This window comes from Eupeodes corollae, chromosome 1 (assembly GCF_945859685.1).
Source record: "Eupeodes corollae chromosome 1, idEupCoro1.1, whole genome shotgun sequence".
Classification (NCBI taxonomy): domain Eukaryota; kingdom Metazoa; phylum Arthropoda; class Insecta; order Diptera; family Syrphidae; genus Eupeodes; species Eupeodes corollae.
This window is the reverse complement of record NC_079147.1, coordinates 276,183,359-276,196,977: the sequence shown is the minus strand read 5'-3', so window position 1 is coordinate 276,196,977 and position 13,619 is coordinate 276,183,359. Positions and strand designations below refer to the sequence as shown.

At 35.2% G+C, this 13,619-nt stretch overlaps 2 protein-coding genes across 2 annotated transcripts; one reads left to right on the top strand and one right to left on the bottom strand.

Moving 5' to 3' along the window:
* Positions 1 to 384: 384 nt before the first annotated feature.
* On the top strand, positions 385 to 2,752 carry LOC129940426 (uncharacterized). The gene is made up of 2 exons (XM_056048745.1): positions 385 to 487; positions 550 to 2,752. The coding sequence occupies exon 2, from the start codon at positions 559 to 561 to the stop codon at positions 2,428 to 2,430; it is 1,872 nt and encodes a 623-aa protein (XP_055904720.1). The 5' UTR covers positions 385 to 487; positions 550 to 558; the 3' UTR covers positions 2,431 to 2,752.
* Positions 2,753 to 7,800: 5,048 nt separating this feature from the next.
* On the bottom strand, positions 7,801 to 10,113 carry LOC129939567 (uncharacterized). The gene is made up of 4 exons (XM_056047623.1): positions 9,758 to 10,113; positions 8,310 to 8,582; positions 8,109 to 8,253; positions 7,801 to 8,041 (listed from the first exon to the last, which is right to left on the bottom strand). Exons 1-4 carry the CDS (start codon positions 9,996 to 9,998, stop codon positions 7,978 to 7,980), a joined length of 723 nt encoding a protein of 240 aa, XP_055903598.1. The 5' UTR covers positions 9,999 to 10,113; the 3' UTR covers positions 7,801 to 7,977.
* Positions 10,114 to 13,619: the final 3,506 nt, after the last annotated feature.

Sequence of the window (13,619 nt, the reverse complement as noted above, 5' to 3'; positions counted from 1 at the left end):
CCCGAAAATCTTTCACTCCGAACATTTACACGTTTTCATTTGACATTTAAATTTGTTTAACACCGGCTGTCAAATTTTATAGGTTAGGGTAGGTTAGCGTTGCCATCCGTCCGGGTTTTCCCGGACATGTACTCTTTTTAACCTATGCGGGGAACGTCCGGGATAGTTTTTGCTAATTGTCCGGGATTGTCCTCTTTTCATCACCAAAAAAAAGTTTTTTAATATTCTTTATGTATTTCCTATTCTTAAACCCAATCTCGACTAATAAGATTAAAGAAATAAACAGAACCAATCATTTTGAAAGAGAAATTCAAAACGAACAGAATTTCATTAAACAGAATTTACACAAACAGAATTTTTTGGCTGTCAAACGTCAATGTCATCTTTTTCAGTTGGTGGATTGGATTTGCACCTAAATGTTTTTGTTTTTTATTTAATTTTGTGGGCGTAAAGAAAACAAATTTTTTATTATAAAAGAGTGTTAAAGGTAAAAGATAAAAGTTTGCAAATACGAGAGTTGTGTTTTAAATTATATAATTATGCTTTTAGCTGCTCACAATGCCAAGACGAAAATGTACTTTCAATGAAGATTTGAGGGCAAAGTTTACTTCTTTTAAAAAAGGAAAATACGACTGGGAGGTGTGCTGCTCCATTTGTAATTGTACAATTTCAATTGCAAATAAAGGTAGAAGGGACATCGAAGATCACGTTAAGTCCGAAAAACATTCCAAAAATTTACGAGCGTCAACATCGTCAGCAGCGTTGGATTCGTTTGTTGTAAGGCGACCGGCAGCTGACCAAAAACATTTAAAGGCAGCAGAGGCAACAATTGCATACCACACTATTTTTCATCACCAATCATTCAATTCACTCGATTGCACCATCAAATTAAACCAAAAGATATACTTCGACTCAAACATTTGCAAGCAACTGTCCTGTGCACGAACTAAGGCTACTGCGATAATCACCAACGTTATTGCCCCTTTTTCTATATCACAGGTACTATGTGATTTAAAAACAATTGCTTTCATAAGTGTTCAAACAGATGCTAGTAACCATTTAGCCTTGAAAATATTCCCTGTTTTAATAAGATATTACGATTTTAAAAATGGTGGAACTAAAAGCAAGATTCTGAATCTTGCATTCGAAAAAAATGAAAAATCCGACACTATAACCCAGCTGATTGTAGAAACTCTTACAAAAAATAATTTATTAACTAAATGTATTGGGTTTTGTGCTGATAACTGCAATACCAACTTCGGTGGCCGACAGAGGAAAGGTTCGAATAATGTGTATTCGAAGTTGAAATTATTAGTAAACCAAAATATGATCAGTGTAGGCTGCCCACCACATGTATTGAACAATGCAATCTTTCACGGATGTGATACTCTCCCCGTTGATGTTGATAAAATCATTGTTAAAATATATAACTACTTCTCTATATATACTGTCAGAACGGAAAGACTTCGAGATTTTGCTGAATTCCTTGACAATGAATACAAGCCACTTTTATACCATTCAAAAACCAGATGGCTTTCTTTATATCCTGCAGTTGAACGGCTTTTGCTCATGTTTGAAATCTTAAAATCCTATTTCGAAGAAGTTGAGAACCCACCAAAAATATTGATTGAATTCTTCAAAGATGATTTGAGTGAGGCGTATTTATTTCTAGTTCATTCTCTTATGTCTATTTTTAATTTTAATATTCAAAAACTTGAAAAACAAGATATATCTATTATTGAGACCGTGAATGTTTTACAAAATATTGTAAGCAATATACAAGAACGAATCAATAGTAATTTTATTCCTATTAAAATTAAGTCTATCATGAAAAAGCTTGTTGAATCTGGTTTACAAGAAAAAGTAAACAAATTTAAAATTGGTACCAATAACCTCTATAATATAACTGTCAAATATATTGAATCCTGGCTAAAACCTTTCGAAGAATTTAAAGTTTTCTCGTGGATGCAGTTCAATGATAAAAACGTAACGTGGGAATCAGTTGAACCATGTTTGATTTATATTCAGGAAAAAGGTGTAAATGTCGGGGACAGTGCGTTATTCGATCAATTTTGTAATCTCAAGCACTATATGGATAACCTTTCTCCTTGCGATGAAACTAATGTGAACACAAAATGGACTGAATTCTTTAAAAGTTGTACGTCCATAGAATTATACAGTGAATTAATCAAAATTGCGGAGTTTTATTTCGCAATTCCTAGTCACAATGCCGATGTTGAAAGAGTTTTTTCTTTGATTAATTCGCAGTGGACAAAAGAAAGAAACAAATTGGTACCCGACACTGTAAAAGGCATAATTTTAACAAAATTTAATTTTCAAGCATTGAGTTGCGAATCTTTTTATGATTCTTTAATGTCAAGCGATGGTGAAATACTTAACAAAATTAGAAGCAATGAAAAATACAATTAGAATAGATCATTCCCAAAAATCTTTTCAGTTAATTAACTATGCGGGTATGTAATTATAAAATATCCAACCTACGGGGTACCTTAAACTTTTTTTTTTATTTTTAAATTTCATTTATGCAATGTGTAAAAATATATATAATGTGCTAAATGTTAATAACTTAACGTATACAAAATATGAAATGTTCCTATGAAATATGATGACAGATGTACCTACGTAATATGTAACTAGATATGTAACTATTTATAAATTAATTAATTTATTTTTATTTTTAAAAAAAACTGAAGTACCCAAATAAAACAATTTTTTTGAAAAAAGTAATGTATTTGTGTCCTCGTTTTGTACTGTTCTTTGGATTCGAATTTGTCCGGGAAAGTCCGGGATTTTAAATCTCGCTGCCTAGTTTCATCAAAATTCTTCTGGCAACCCTAGGGTAGGTTAAAGTGGCTGTCCAAGAACATTCGCCTAAGGATTTGTCTTTGCCATCCACATCCTTAAGTCCATAATTCTTTTTCGTGCCGTAATAGAGCAGCATATCAGCGCAGACAAGGCCGTAACCAAAAACACTCTAGTAAAGATATAAATCCTTCGTAAGTATCACCCTCCAAAACCCATTTGTTTACATTGTTGTATTTGTAATGTGGACGAATTCAACGAGAAAAATTGACGTGTTTTCACGCATACATAGACACACTTACTGAGTTTTTTGGGGAAATTTATTAAATTAGAGGAGAAATTACACGCACACTATGAAAAAGTTTATGAGGCTGATTTCCGGTTTAGCTTGTAGGCAAACCAAGATGTCTACCGAGGATTTATATCTTTATATAGAGTGTTTTTGGCCGTAACACTAGTTTCCTTCTGATCCAGGGGAACTACGTCAAGTGAAAAGGAAATTTTTTAATATCGTGAGATTTCCACAATGTGTTGGTGCCATTAACGGCACACACGTCGAAATCATTGAACATTTCCTGAATGCTCTGCCAAGCTTCAAATTAAGCTTTGAGTGTTTTTCCATCGGTGAATTTACTCTCCACTGTCATAGAAAACGGCTTTACTGCTTCAACCATCAACTCCTTCATTGCTTTTGTCTAGTTAACGGACCGACTTCGATTTGTTGCCATTGGAATAACAATTTACTCTGAAATAAAATGAAATGTTACTTATATATATTTAAATAAAAAGAAATTAATCTATTTGTTTATTTTAACTACCTTTTTTTAGTTTTTATTAATTTTTATGAGCTCACAGTCACGGCGAAAAATAAATTTGCAACAGATAAAAGTAACTTACAAAAACTTTCTTTTGCTACCAACTGTCAGAATGACAGCACAAACATGACGTTTACACTAATTCACGAAGTTAAACACGCGTTTCTCTAAAATTTAGAGTGACATAATAATTAATTATTGGTAGGGTTCATTATTTAGAGTCCACTTAAATATTTAAGTCGTCACTAAATTTGATTAGGTATTGGTAGGTAGGTAGAAATGGCGATTTCAAGGCAACCTAGCCTGAGATCCAATTAACGCTGTAGTGCGTCGTTTTGATACCAAAAACTCGTTTGACCTTTGATTGAAAGGGATAGATTGATAGAAAAGCTTCATAGCGATTATGTTAGAGCCATTTTGTCGCATTGAGAAAAAAGATTAGGTCTCTAATCTTTGTCTCAGATAGCTCATCAAGTTCGTGAAAGAATGCTTTTTAAAAGTATTTCATTCTAGTGTTTGTCAAAGCAGGATTTTTGCAGAGGGAATGGATTATCGTTTCACTTTCTCTTTGGTCACTACAACTACGCCAAAAGGTGTTGTAGGAGATACCCAACTTCCCCGCATGAACTCCTATAGGCCAATGTCCGGTACAAACCGCAACAATCCTGGCTATGTCTTGCCTTGGCTTGCATAGAAGATCGTTTGTATGGGTTTTATTATAGGTGGGCCATATCTTCCTAGATATAATCCAATTGGGTAAATCGCTCCACCTTCGGTTTGATTCAGTTTGGTAGTTAGAAAAGATTTTACCCTTCATAGCACCAAGAGGAATGTTAACCATTGTGAGCTATTAAGGGCCGATCTTTGCCTGGCTAGTTTGTCAGCCCGTTCATTTGCCACGATACCACTATGGCCCGGAACCCATATTAGGAAGACTTACTTACTAACTTAAGGTGGTGACAGTCCGGGCGGACTTGGGCCTCAACCAACAAGCGTCTCCAGCCAGCTCGGTTCCTAGCTAGCTGTCTCCAGTTTCGCACGCCAAGTTGGTTGAGGTCCTCTCCCACCTGGGTGCGCCACCTGAGTCGCGGTCTTCCTCTACTGCGCCGTCCCTCGGGATTGGATTCGAAGACCTTCCGGGCTGGAGCGTTGATGTCCATCCGCTCTACATGACCTAGCCATCTAAGCTGTTGGACTTTGATTCTGCTAACTAGGTCAGTGTCGCTGTACAGCCCGTACAGCTCGTCGTTATATCTTCTCCTCCATTCTCCATCTATGCGTACGGGACCAAATCACCCGAAGAATTTTTCTCTCGAAGCATCCTAAGACGCTCTCATCTTTCTTTGACAGGGTCCAGGCCTCAGCGCCATAAATGAGAACCGGGATGATGAGTGTCTTATAGATGGTGATTTTACATGCTCGAGAGAGGACTTTACTTCTCAATTGCCTTCTAAGTCCAAAGAAGCAGCGATTTGCAAGAGTTATTCTTCGTTTGATTTCAGCGCTGATGTCGTTGTCTGCATTAATAGCGGTGCCTAGGTAGACAAAGTCCTTAACTACCTCAAAGTTATAGCTGTCCATGGTGACGTTTTGTCCTAGACGTTGTCGTTCAGTGTCCTTTTTTGATGACAGCATATACTTGGTCTTGCCCTCATTGACCACTAAACCCATCTTCTTCGCTTCCGTCGCAATGCTCAAAAACGCTCCACTGACATCACGCTTTGATCTTCCAATTATGTCAATATCATCTGCGTATCCGAGTAATTGGATGGATCTTTGGAAGATTGTGCCTCTAGTGTTGACGGTTGAGTTTTGCACAATTCTTTCCAGAACGATGTTGAAGAAGTCGCATGACAGTGCATCGCCTTGTCTAAAACCTTTTTTGACATCAAATGCATCGGTAAGATCTTTTCCGACCTTGATAGAGCAGCGTGCATTCTCCATCGTCATTCTGCACAAACGGATAAGTTTGACAGGGATGCCAAAACTAGACATTGCTCGGTAGAGCTCTTCCCTATAGATGCTGTCATACGCGGCTTTAAAATCGATAAAGAGATGGTGGGTAGCGATTTGAAGCTCCTGGGTTTTTTCCAAGATCTGCCGTAGTGTGAATATTTGGTCGATAGTGGACTTTCCTGGTCTGAAGCCACACTGATCATCGCCGTCAGCTCCAGCAGCTTTGTTTGACTTAAGTTTAGATATAGCTATCTTCACTTCGTCAAGGTCGGGTAGGCGGAATTGTTGATCTGCGTCGCCGAGTTTGAGTGGTTCTATCTCCCTTACAGCGGAATTCGGTTCGTCATCGCCGTTATATAATTTGGAGAAGTGATCTTTCCAAATTCTCAGCATCGACTGTGGTTCTACTACGATGTTTCCTTGATCGTCTTTACAGGCTTCGGTCCGTGGCTGGTACCCTTGGGAGGTTTTTTTTACCTTTTGGTAAAATTTACGAACCTCATTCCTGTTGTGTCATCCCTCTATCTCCTCGATCGCGGGCTTCTCATGCTCTCTTTTTTTCCGTCTAAGAAGCCGGTGTTCCTCTCTCCTCTTCTGCTCGTAGAGCTAGCGAGCAGCTCTCGTCCTTTTGTGCAGCGCCGTTTTGTATGCCTCTTGTTTCGCTGCGTGAGCTTGCAGGCATTCGTCGTCAAACCAAGGGTTTCGCTGTGGTGGCCGTGTGAAACCTAGCACTTCAGAGGCGGCATCTCTGATGGCTGCAAGGCAATGTTGCCACTGGTTTTCAATGCTTAATGCAGGAAGCATAGGACTCCTTAGGAGGTTATTAGAGACTCGATCGAAAAAGGACATGGCAGTCTCTTGCGATTGTAGCCGTCTAACGTCGAATCTTCTCACAGTACTTCCTTGTTTTGGCTTGGATCGGGATATTCGTAGCCGTACCTTGGCTACAACGAGGTAGTGGTCCGAGTCAATGTTGGCCTCTCGGTATGTTCGGATATCTTGGATACTGGAGAAATGTCGTGCGTCGATCGCAATGTGGTCAATCTGGTTGACGGTTGATTGATCAGGAGATTTCCATATCCCCTTGTGGATATTAAGATGCGTGAACGTCTCGCCCCGCAGCGAAATCGACCAGCCTAAATCCGTTGTCGGAGGTAGTGTCGTGCAGGCTGCATCTACCGATTATGCCACCAAAGATGTCTTCTCTTCCTAGCTTGGCATTAAAATCTCCTAAGACAATTTTAATGTCATAGCCAGGGCACTGCTCATATGTCTTGTCCAAGAGCTCGAAGAATATATCTTTGGTGTCTTCATCTTTCTCCTCTGTTGGGGCATGCGCGCATATTAGGCTTATGTTGGCGAATTTAGCCTTGATGCGGATTGTCATGATGCGCTCGCTCACACTGTTGAAACTCAAGACTTTTTGCCTAAGTCTAGTTCCAACAACAAATCCACATCCAAATAGACGCTGTCTTTGTTCTCGGTAGCAGTCGCCGTAGTAGATATCGCAGTCTTTTAGTTTGCGTTTGCCCGGTCCATCCCATCGCACTTCTTGTATGGCTGTAATATCTGCCTTGCAGCAGTTTAGGCCTTCCGCTAATTGTTCGGCTGCACGTGGTCTGTTAAGGGACCTAACATTCCACGTACATATCCGAAGTTCGTTGTCCTTATTTCGTTTGCGTGGGTTGTCAACAGTGAATCCGTCCGTATCCGAGGCTTGTTGTTGCTTCTAAACTATGATGTTTTTACGTGGCCAGGAAGTCACCCCGACGGCACAACCCCCAACCTGGAGGGCCAGATCCTTAGTATAACTCCAAGGAAGGGGAGCCGGATGAACCGCTCCTTATAGGCCTGGGCTCCGAATATGTCGAAGAAGCCCTATAAGGTGTTCACTAAGTAGTTCAACCTTACTGGAACTGTAGACGCCACAGTTGATTCCATCTTGGGAATTCCTCTGCTGCCGTCTGGATAAGGAGAGGTGCCTTAGTGGAAACACCTCTCCCACCTCTCTCGTTTGCTGCCCCAGACAACTTTCCACTGGGGTTGGAACCCAATCTCCAGTTGAGTTACTAGGCACCCGATGTTCACCGCGGAGAGGTGAGAGTAGGAGTTGATAGACAGCGGTGGGCTTTGAGAAAAATCAGTGGACGCGTGTGTCCTCCTGAACGCACATGTCTACCATTTGAACATCGAAACATCATATGTGTATTTTTTTTTAACTTTTTTATTAGAATTGTATTGTTAAGACATGTATACAAAAGTTTTTACATTTTAAATTTTATTGAGTTTAAAATTATACATTTGGTGAACAAAAGCTATACGTTTATTATACAAATTTGTTATAATGTTATAAATAAATTATATTAAATAGTATTGTCAATTACTAGTTATTATATAAATACACTTTTCTGGAAGCTAAATTCGTTTCGTTTTCTGGTATTTGTTTACTAAAAAAAAATTATTATTTATAGCAATTCAATTGTAGATAATATGAATATATATTTATGTACTTACTGTTTCCTAATTTCCATATTTTGTTTGACTTCGTTTAAAATAGTTAAAATATCATCTTTATCATGTTTAAATTTCTGCTTTCTTAGCACCGAACATAAGTCTTGTATAAATACATTTCCATTCTTACCTCGTCTTGTAGTATAACCTTAATGGTTGTCCAATAAAAATATAAATAAAAATAAATGAAAAGAAATATCATACCTTCATTAGTACCATAAGATACAAGATAGTATCGATAATTTAAAAAATTGTGATTTCCACTAAAAGATTCATATGTACACGCTCCTCTGCAACCAGGATAGATAAGCCATTTTAATTTGTTTTGTAATGAATCATTGCGAAAAAGCGGTTCCAAAAACGTTTCTTTAAGATCACATTGTTCTTTGTATAGATGAATAATTCCGTCACTGGCGCCATGAGTTAAAACTGCAAATGCCACATATTGGCAGTTCGTAGGAAATTGGATTTTGCTTACTAAAATATAATTAAATTAAACACTTTGAAACAAATAATAGTAATTAAACGAAAATGGTTTAATTGGAAAACGAGATACTCAAATACATTTGAAAATGTATTTCAAAAAAAGAAGCAGAGCTTGAGGTTACTCTAAGAAAATTAGCAAAAACCTTTAAAAGTTCGTATAATCATTTTGAATGCATAGTAAATTCAGAGCAAAAGTGAATAGCGCAAAATTTTAAAGAACCTATTTTTAAGGTCTTAATAATTTACTAGTTAGTGATTTGCTAAATATTTAGCTATTTAAACCTTTGCCAACTATAGTAAGTTGCTAATTGCCTTTTATTCAAAAACGAGCATCCAAACATGTCTTAAAAGTGACAGTTCGTGAAAATAAATTATAAACCCCAATAGTTGACTGAACGATTTTATCCACTGCCTTCATAAGAATAATTGTACAGATGTCATATAGACTTAGCATATTCCTAAAAGTTAAAGTAGCTATTTCTTGATTTTAACTCAACAGTAGTAAGCAAATTGTTTGAAATTAGGTAAATCACCTTTTTAACCTAGTAAATTGTTAAAAAAGTATTTCACAATTTACTAAATCCTTTAAAATTGTGTGCCAAGAACTTTCATTCCAAAATATACAACCATAACAATGGTACATACATATTCCTCGCCTTTAAACACATTAGCGAAATTATTTTGCAATTCAAAAAACATTTTACGCATCTGCTTATTTATCTATTATCGAAATTTTACGATAATTTAAAAAATTGGAGAAGAAGAAAAGTATTGTCCGACTGGGCCAGACACAATCACCACTGAGCTTTCATCAATCCCAGGCGAGAACCGATCATCTTACCCTCTTTCACAAACTCAATTACGAACAAATGCTTCTTGAGAATACGACTACGAGTGGAACACACTAATCTGACACCTCTGCCAATCAACTCAACATACAACATCTCACATCAAATCAGAATGTTCAAAAATAAAAGAAACATGCAAACTTTTTACTAACTACAAAATAAAATATATTGGTGCCGGGTTTGAGTCCCTCGACCGCTCCACTAGTTCATTGAAAAATTACTTTTGTACACACTTTTTTATCTAACCCAGCTAAAAAGCCCTAGCAGCTGAAATAATAAATATTAATAATAAACTTTTCTAAGGCCATTTAAACTTACTTTTTTTCATTTTCTTTGTAATCCTTTCCAATTCACTTTTGCCCAGTTTCGGTGTTCTTTCTTGTTTCCTTATATCAGACAATGTGTCTTCTGATAAATCGCAAACATCCCAATTCATTGTCTTAAAGGTTTTTTTTAAAGCTACCACATCCTTTTCTGAGTTCGTTCTATTGCTGCATTTTTTGAAAAAGTATATATTGTAAATATAAAGCATTCCAGAACATGAAGGGCTGGGATCCATGTTTTAACGTATTTATATGAAATTGTGTTTTATTAAATTTGTATATATTTTTGTGTTGTTGAAAGAACTAAAACAAAAAGCGATGATTCTAGGAGCAGATCAACTTTAACACTGATTTACTGGCATAAACATACAAGAGTGCTAACCATTTTGCGATCTATACTCGATTCCCCCACCAGTTCTCTATTTAATGATAACATGTCCGATAAGTAAAAAAAATCACTCTTAATAGAACCCAACTGAAATCTATCTCTTAATAAAATTTCAATCTTATCCAAGCTTGCCAGACATTAAATACATTTTGGAAAAAAAAACAATGTATTTAGAAGAAGCACAAATTAACTGGACACCTTATATTTCTTCGATTTTGAGAATTTTGTTTGTTTATTTTTCTGAAAATACAAATATTTCTGAAATCTTTCTAATATAAACTGACCAAATGGTTGCGCCTTACTAAGGAAATGATATTTGGTTTTTCTTTTAATTAATATCGTGGACAAGTGTACACAATTTTAATTTTCATAATAACTTAGTTGAATTATTAAATTGATATATATAAACATTTTTATTTTCCAGATTCTGTGTTTGCCAAATTGTCATAAGTAAAATGACCAATTCCCATTTAAGTTGCGACCCTTTTAAAAAGATCTTTTTTGTATTCCATTGGGCAAAATAAATTTTAGATTATGTTCGTAATTGATTTTGAAACAAATAAGGTGAAATTTCAAAATACATCGAAGCAAACAAACGTATGCGACGTTACGTTTCTGCGACCCAAACTTTAGAAATTTGAATCAAGATACGTTTCTATGGCGTTTTTTGACAGAAAACAAAATTGCCGTTATTAACTTCTTATAGGAAGTTATTGTAATGGGTCCGTTTTGTCAAATTGAAAATTTTGACATTTCTCGACGTTTCAAGGTCCCTAGAGTCGAAATAAAAGATTTTCAGAAAGATGTCTGTGCGTCCATAGATCAAGAACCAGTAGAGATATCGATTTCAAATAAATTCTGTTATACAGATAATAAGGCAGAAAGAGCAGGGCTCTCAAGAAAATTGCGTTTGTGGTTTTTTTTTACCATAGCAGTTTGAAATAAAAGGTGAAAATGTTGGGACTTGAATTAAATTTTATATAATATATTGTAACGTGATATCAAAGAAGTGTATTTTTTAGAAAAAATATCCATTTAACGATTTTATTTTTATAAATCAAAAAAACTGAAAAAAAAAATTTGTCACCTCTAAAATTTTACGACTTAAATATGATTTTATCTCCAAAATAATTTTGTGCAACGAAGAATAATGTTTTTGACATCTGATAAAATTTTGAAAAATCGAATTGACAGTTTTTTTTACAAAAAATAAAAACCTAAAAAAAATTAATAGAAGTTGGTAAAAATTGATTTTTAACCCAAATATCTTTTCAAAAATTGTAGATATTGGCTTTAAACTACTTTTATCTTTCAAAAATATTGTTGTTAACATTCAGTAAAATTTTGAAAAAAATCGAATTGAAATTTAACAAAAGTTGGTAAAAATTGATTTTCGATTCATATATCTTTTCAAAAAATTGAAATATTGGCTTCGAACTAATCTTATAAGAAATATTGTTTTCAACATTCGATAAAATTTTGGAAAATTCGAATTGACAGTTTTTTTTACAAAAAATAAAACTCTAAAAACAAAAACAATACTAAAACTTGGTAAAAATTAATTTTCGACTCAAATAGCTTTTCAAAAATTAAAAATTTTGGCTTCAAACTTATTTTATTTTACAGAAAATATTGTTTTCGATATTCAGTAATTTTTATATAAAAATCCAACAGTCCGTTTTTTCATAAAAAATTAAATCTACAGAAAATGGTACGCAAATTTGGTAAAAATTGATACGAGTTCATATAGACAAACTTTTAAGCCAGACAAATTGACAGACGGGATGGGAAGTTATCAGTATGGGTCGCATCCAAGCCTTTTTTTCCTTTGGTTTTAATGCAGCCCAAATACTGTTCAAAATTCCCCAGACAGAGTAACACCCATAATATCAAAATAGCAAAAAATATCATTCTTCGATTATCGAAGAATTACAAAAAAAAACTCAGTTAGAACTTCAGCTCGAAATACACGACGACGTTAGAAAACAAAGTTATTTACCTAATTAAGGAGTTTATCAAGGTTTGTTTTCATTGCTACATTCAATTTGTAAGAAATATAGTAAGAAATATTCTTAGAAATGTGTGAGGACTTCAACCTATTTATCCTTAACGGAAGCACTACAGATGATTTGAATGGTGAATTTACTTTTTTAGGAGGAGCAGGCAAATCTGTAATCGACCTCTGTGCAATTTCTGGAGACTGGCATAAAGTTATCGCTCATTTTGGAGTGGGAACACAGGTGTCCTCAGACCATATGCCATTACAAGTATTATTTGACCTCGATACCCCAAGAACATACAATACAATCAATTTGCCCCCCAAACTGATATGGAAAGAAAACCAAAAAGACGCATAAGCGCTAAAATTACTTAACTTAATGCAAAGTTTTAGCTCTCCTGTAGATACAAACACTGGAGAAAAAATAAAAATACTTCAGGAATGTATTAAAAAAGTGGCATCTAGGAATCCTACATCAAATAGCCGAAGTTATAATGAAAAATGGTTTGATCAAGAATGTTTTATTGCTAGAAAACAATCTTTTGACTTACTAAGAAAAATTAGAAACACAACAAGCCCAAGCAAAACCCTAACAGAACAATATACGTATAAACACAAACAAGGCCTACAAACTTTTATGCCAAAAAAACGCGAACATTATTTTAAAAATGTCGCACTCGAACTTTCGAACACAAGAAATTAAAAAAAGTTTTGGGACAACATTAAAACTCTACGAGGCATTAATTTTGTCTCCGGTGTGCATATATCGGCTGCGAAATTGGCTCACCATTTTAAGCTACTGCTTAACCCAAGTAACCGTATATAGTTGATGAATTATTAGATAGTGATATATCTATGTGTGAATTAAAAGTATGTCTTCAATTGGCCAAAAATAAAAAAGCACCAGGTCCAGACAGAATTGGAAACGAATTTTATAAGAACGCACCAATTAAGTTTTTAAATCAAATTTTGTCAATTTTCAACCTCATATTTCAAACTGGTGAAATACCTCAAGAATTCAAAGATTCAATAGTTTATCCAATCCATAAAAAAGGTGACATCAGTACACCAAATAATTATCGAGGCATATCTTTTATGAATTCAAATGAAAAATTATTTGTCTCTATTCTTTTGAATAGGATCAACTCATGGGAACAGAGAAATGAAGTTCTGAGTGAATATCAAGCAGGATTTCGAAAAGGTTACTCTAGCGTCGATAATATTTTCATAATTACAACCGTTTCACAATACTTTCTTAGAAATAATAGAAAACTATACACATTTTTTGTTGACCTTAGAGCCGCCTTTGATTCAATTGACCGCAACGCGCTATTTTTCAAATTATCGCAGAAAGGAATGCCAACGAAAATGATCCGAGTATTAAGAAATATGTATAAAAACACGCGTCAAAGGGTTTGGGATGGTAAGAATCTTTCCGAATGGTTTGAAACTAGTTCTCGTGTTAGGCAA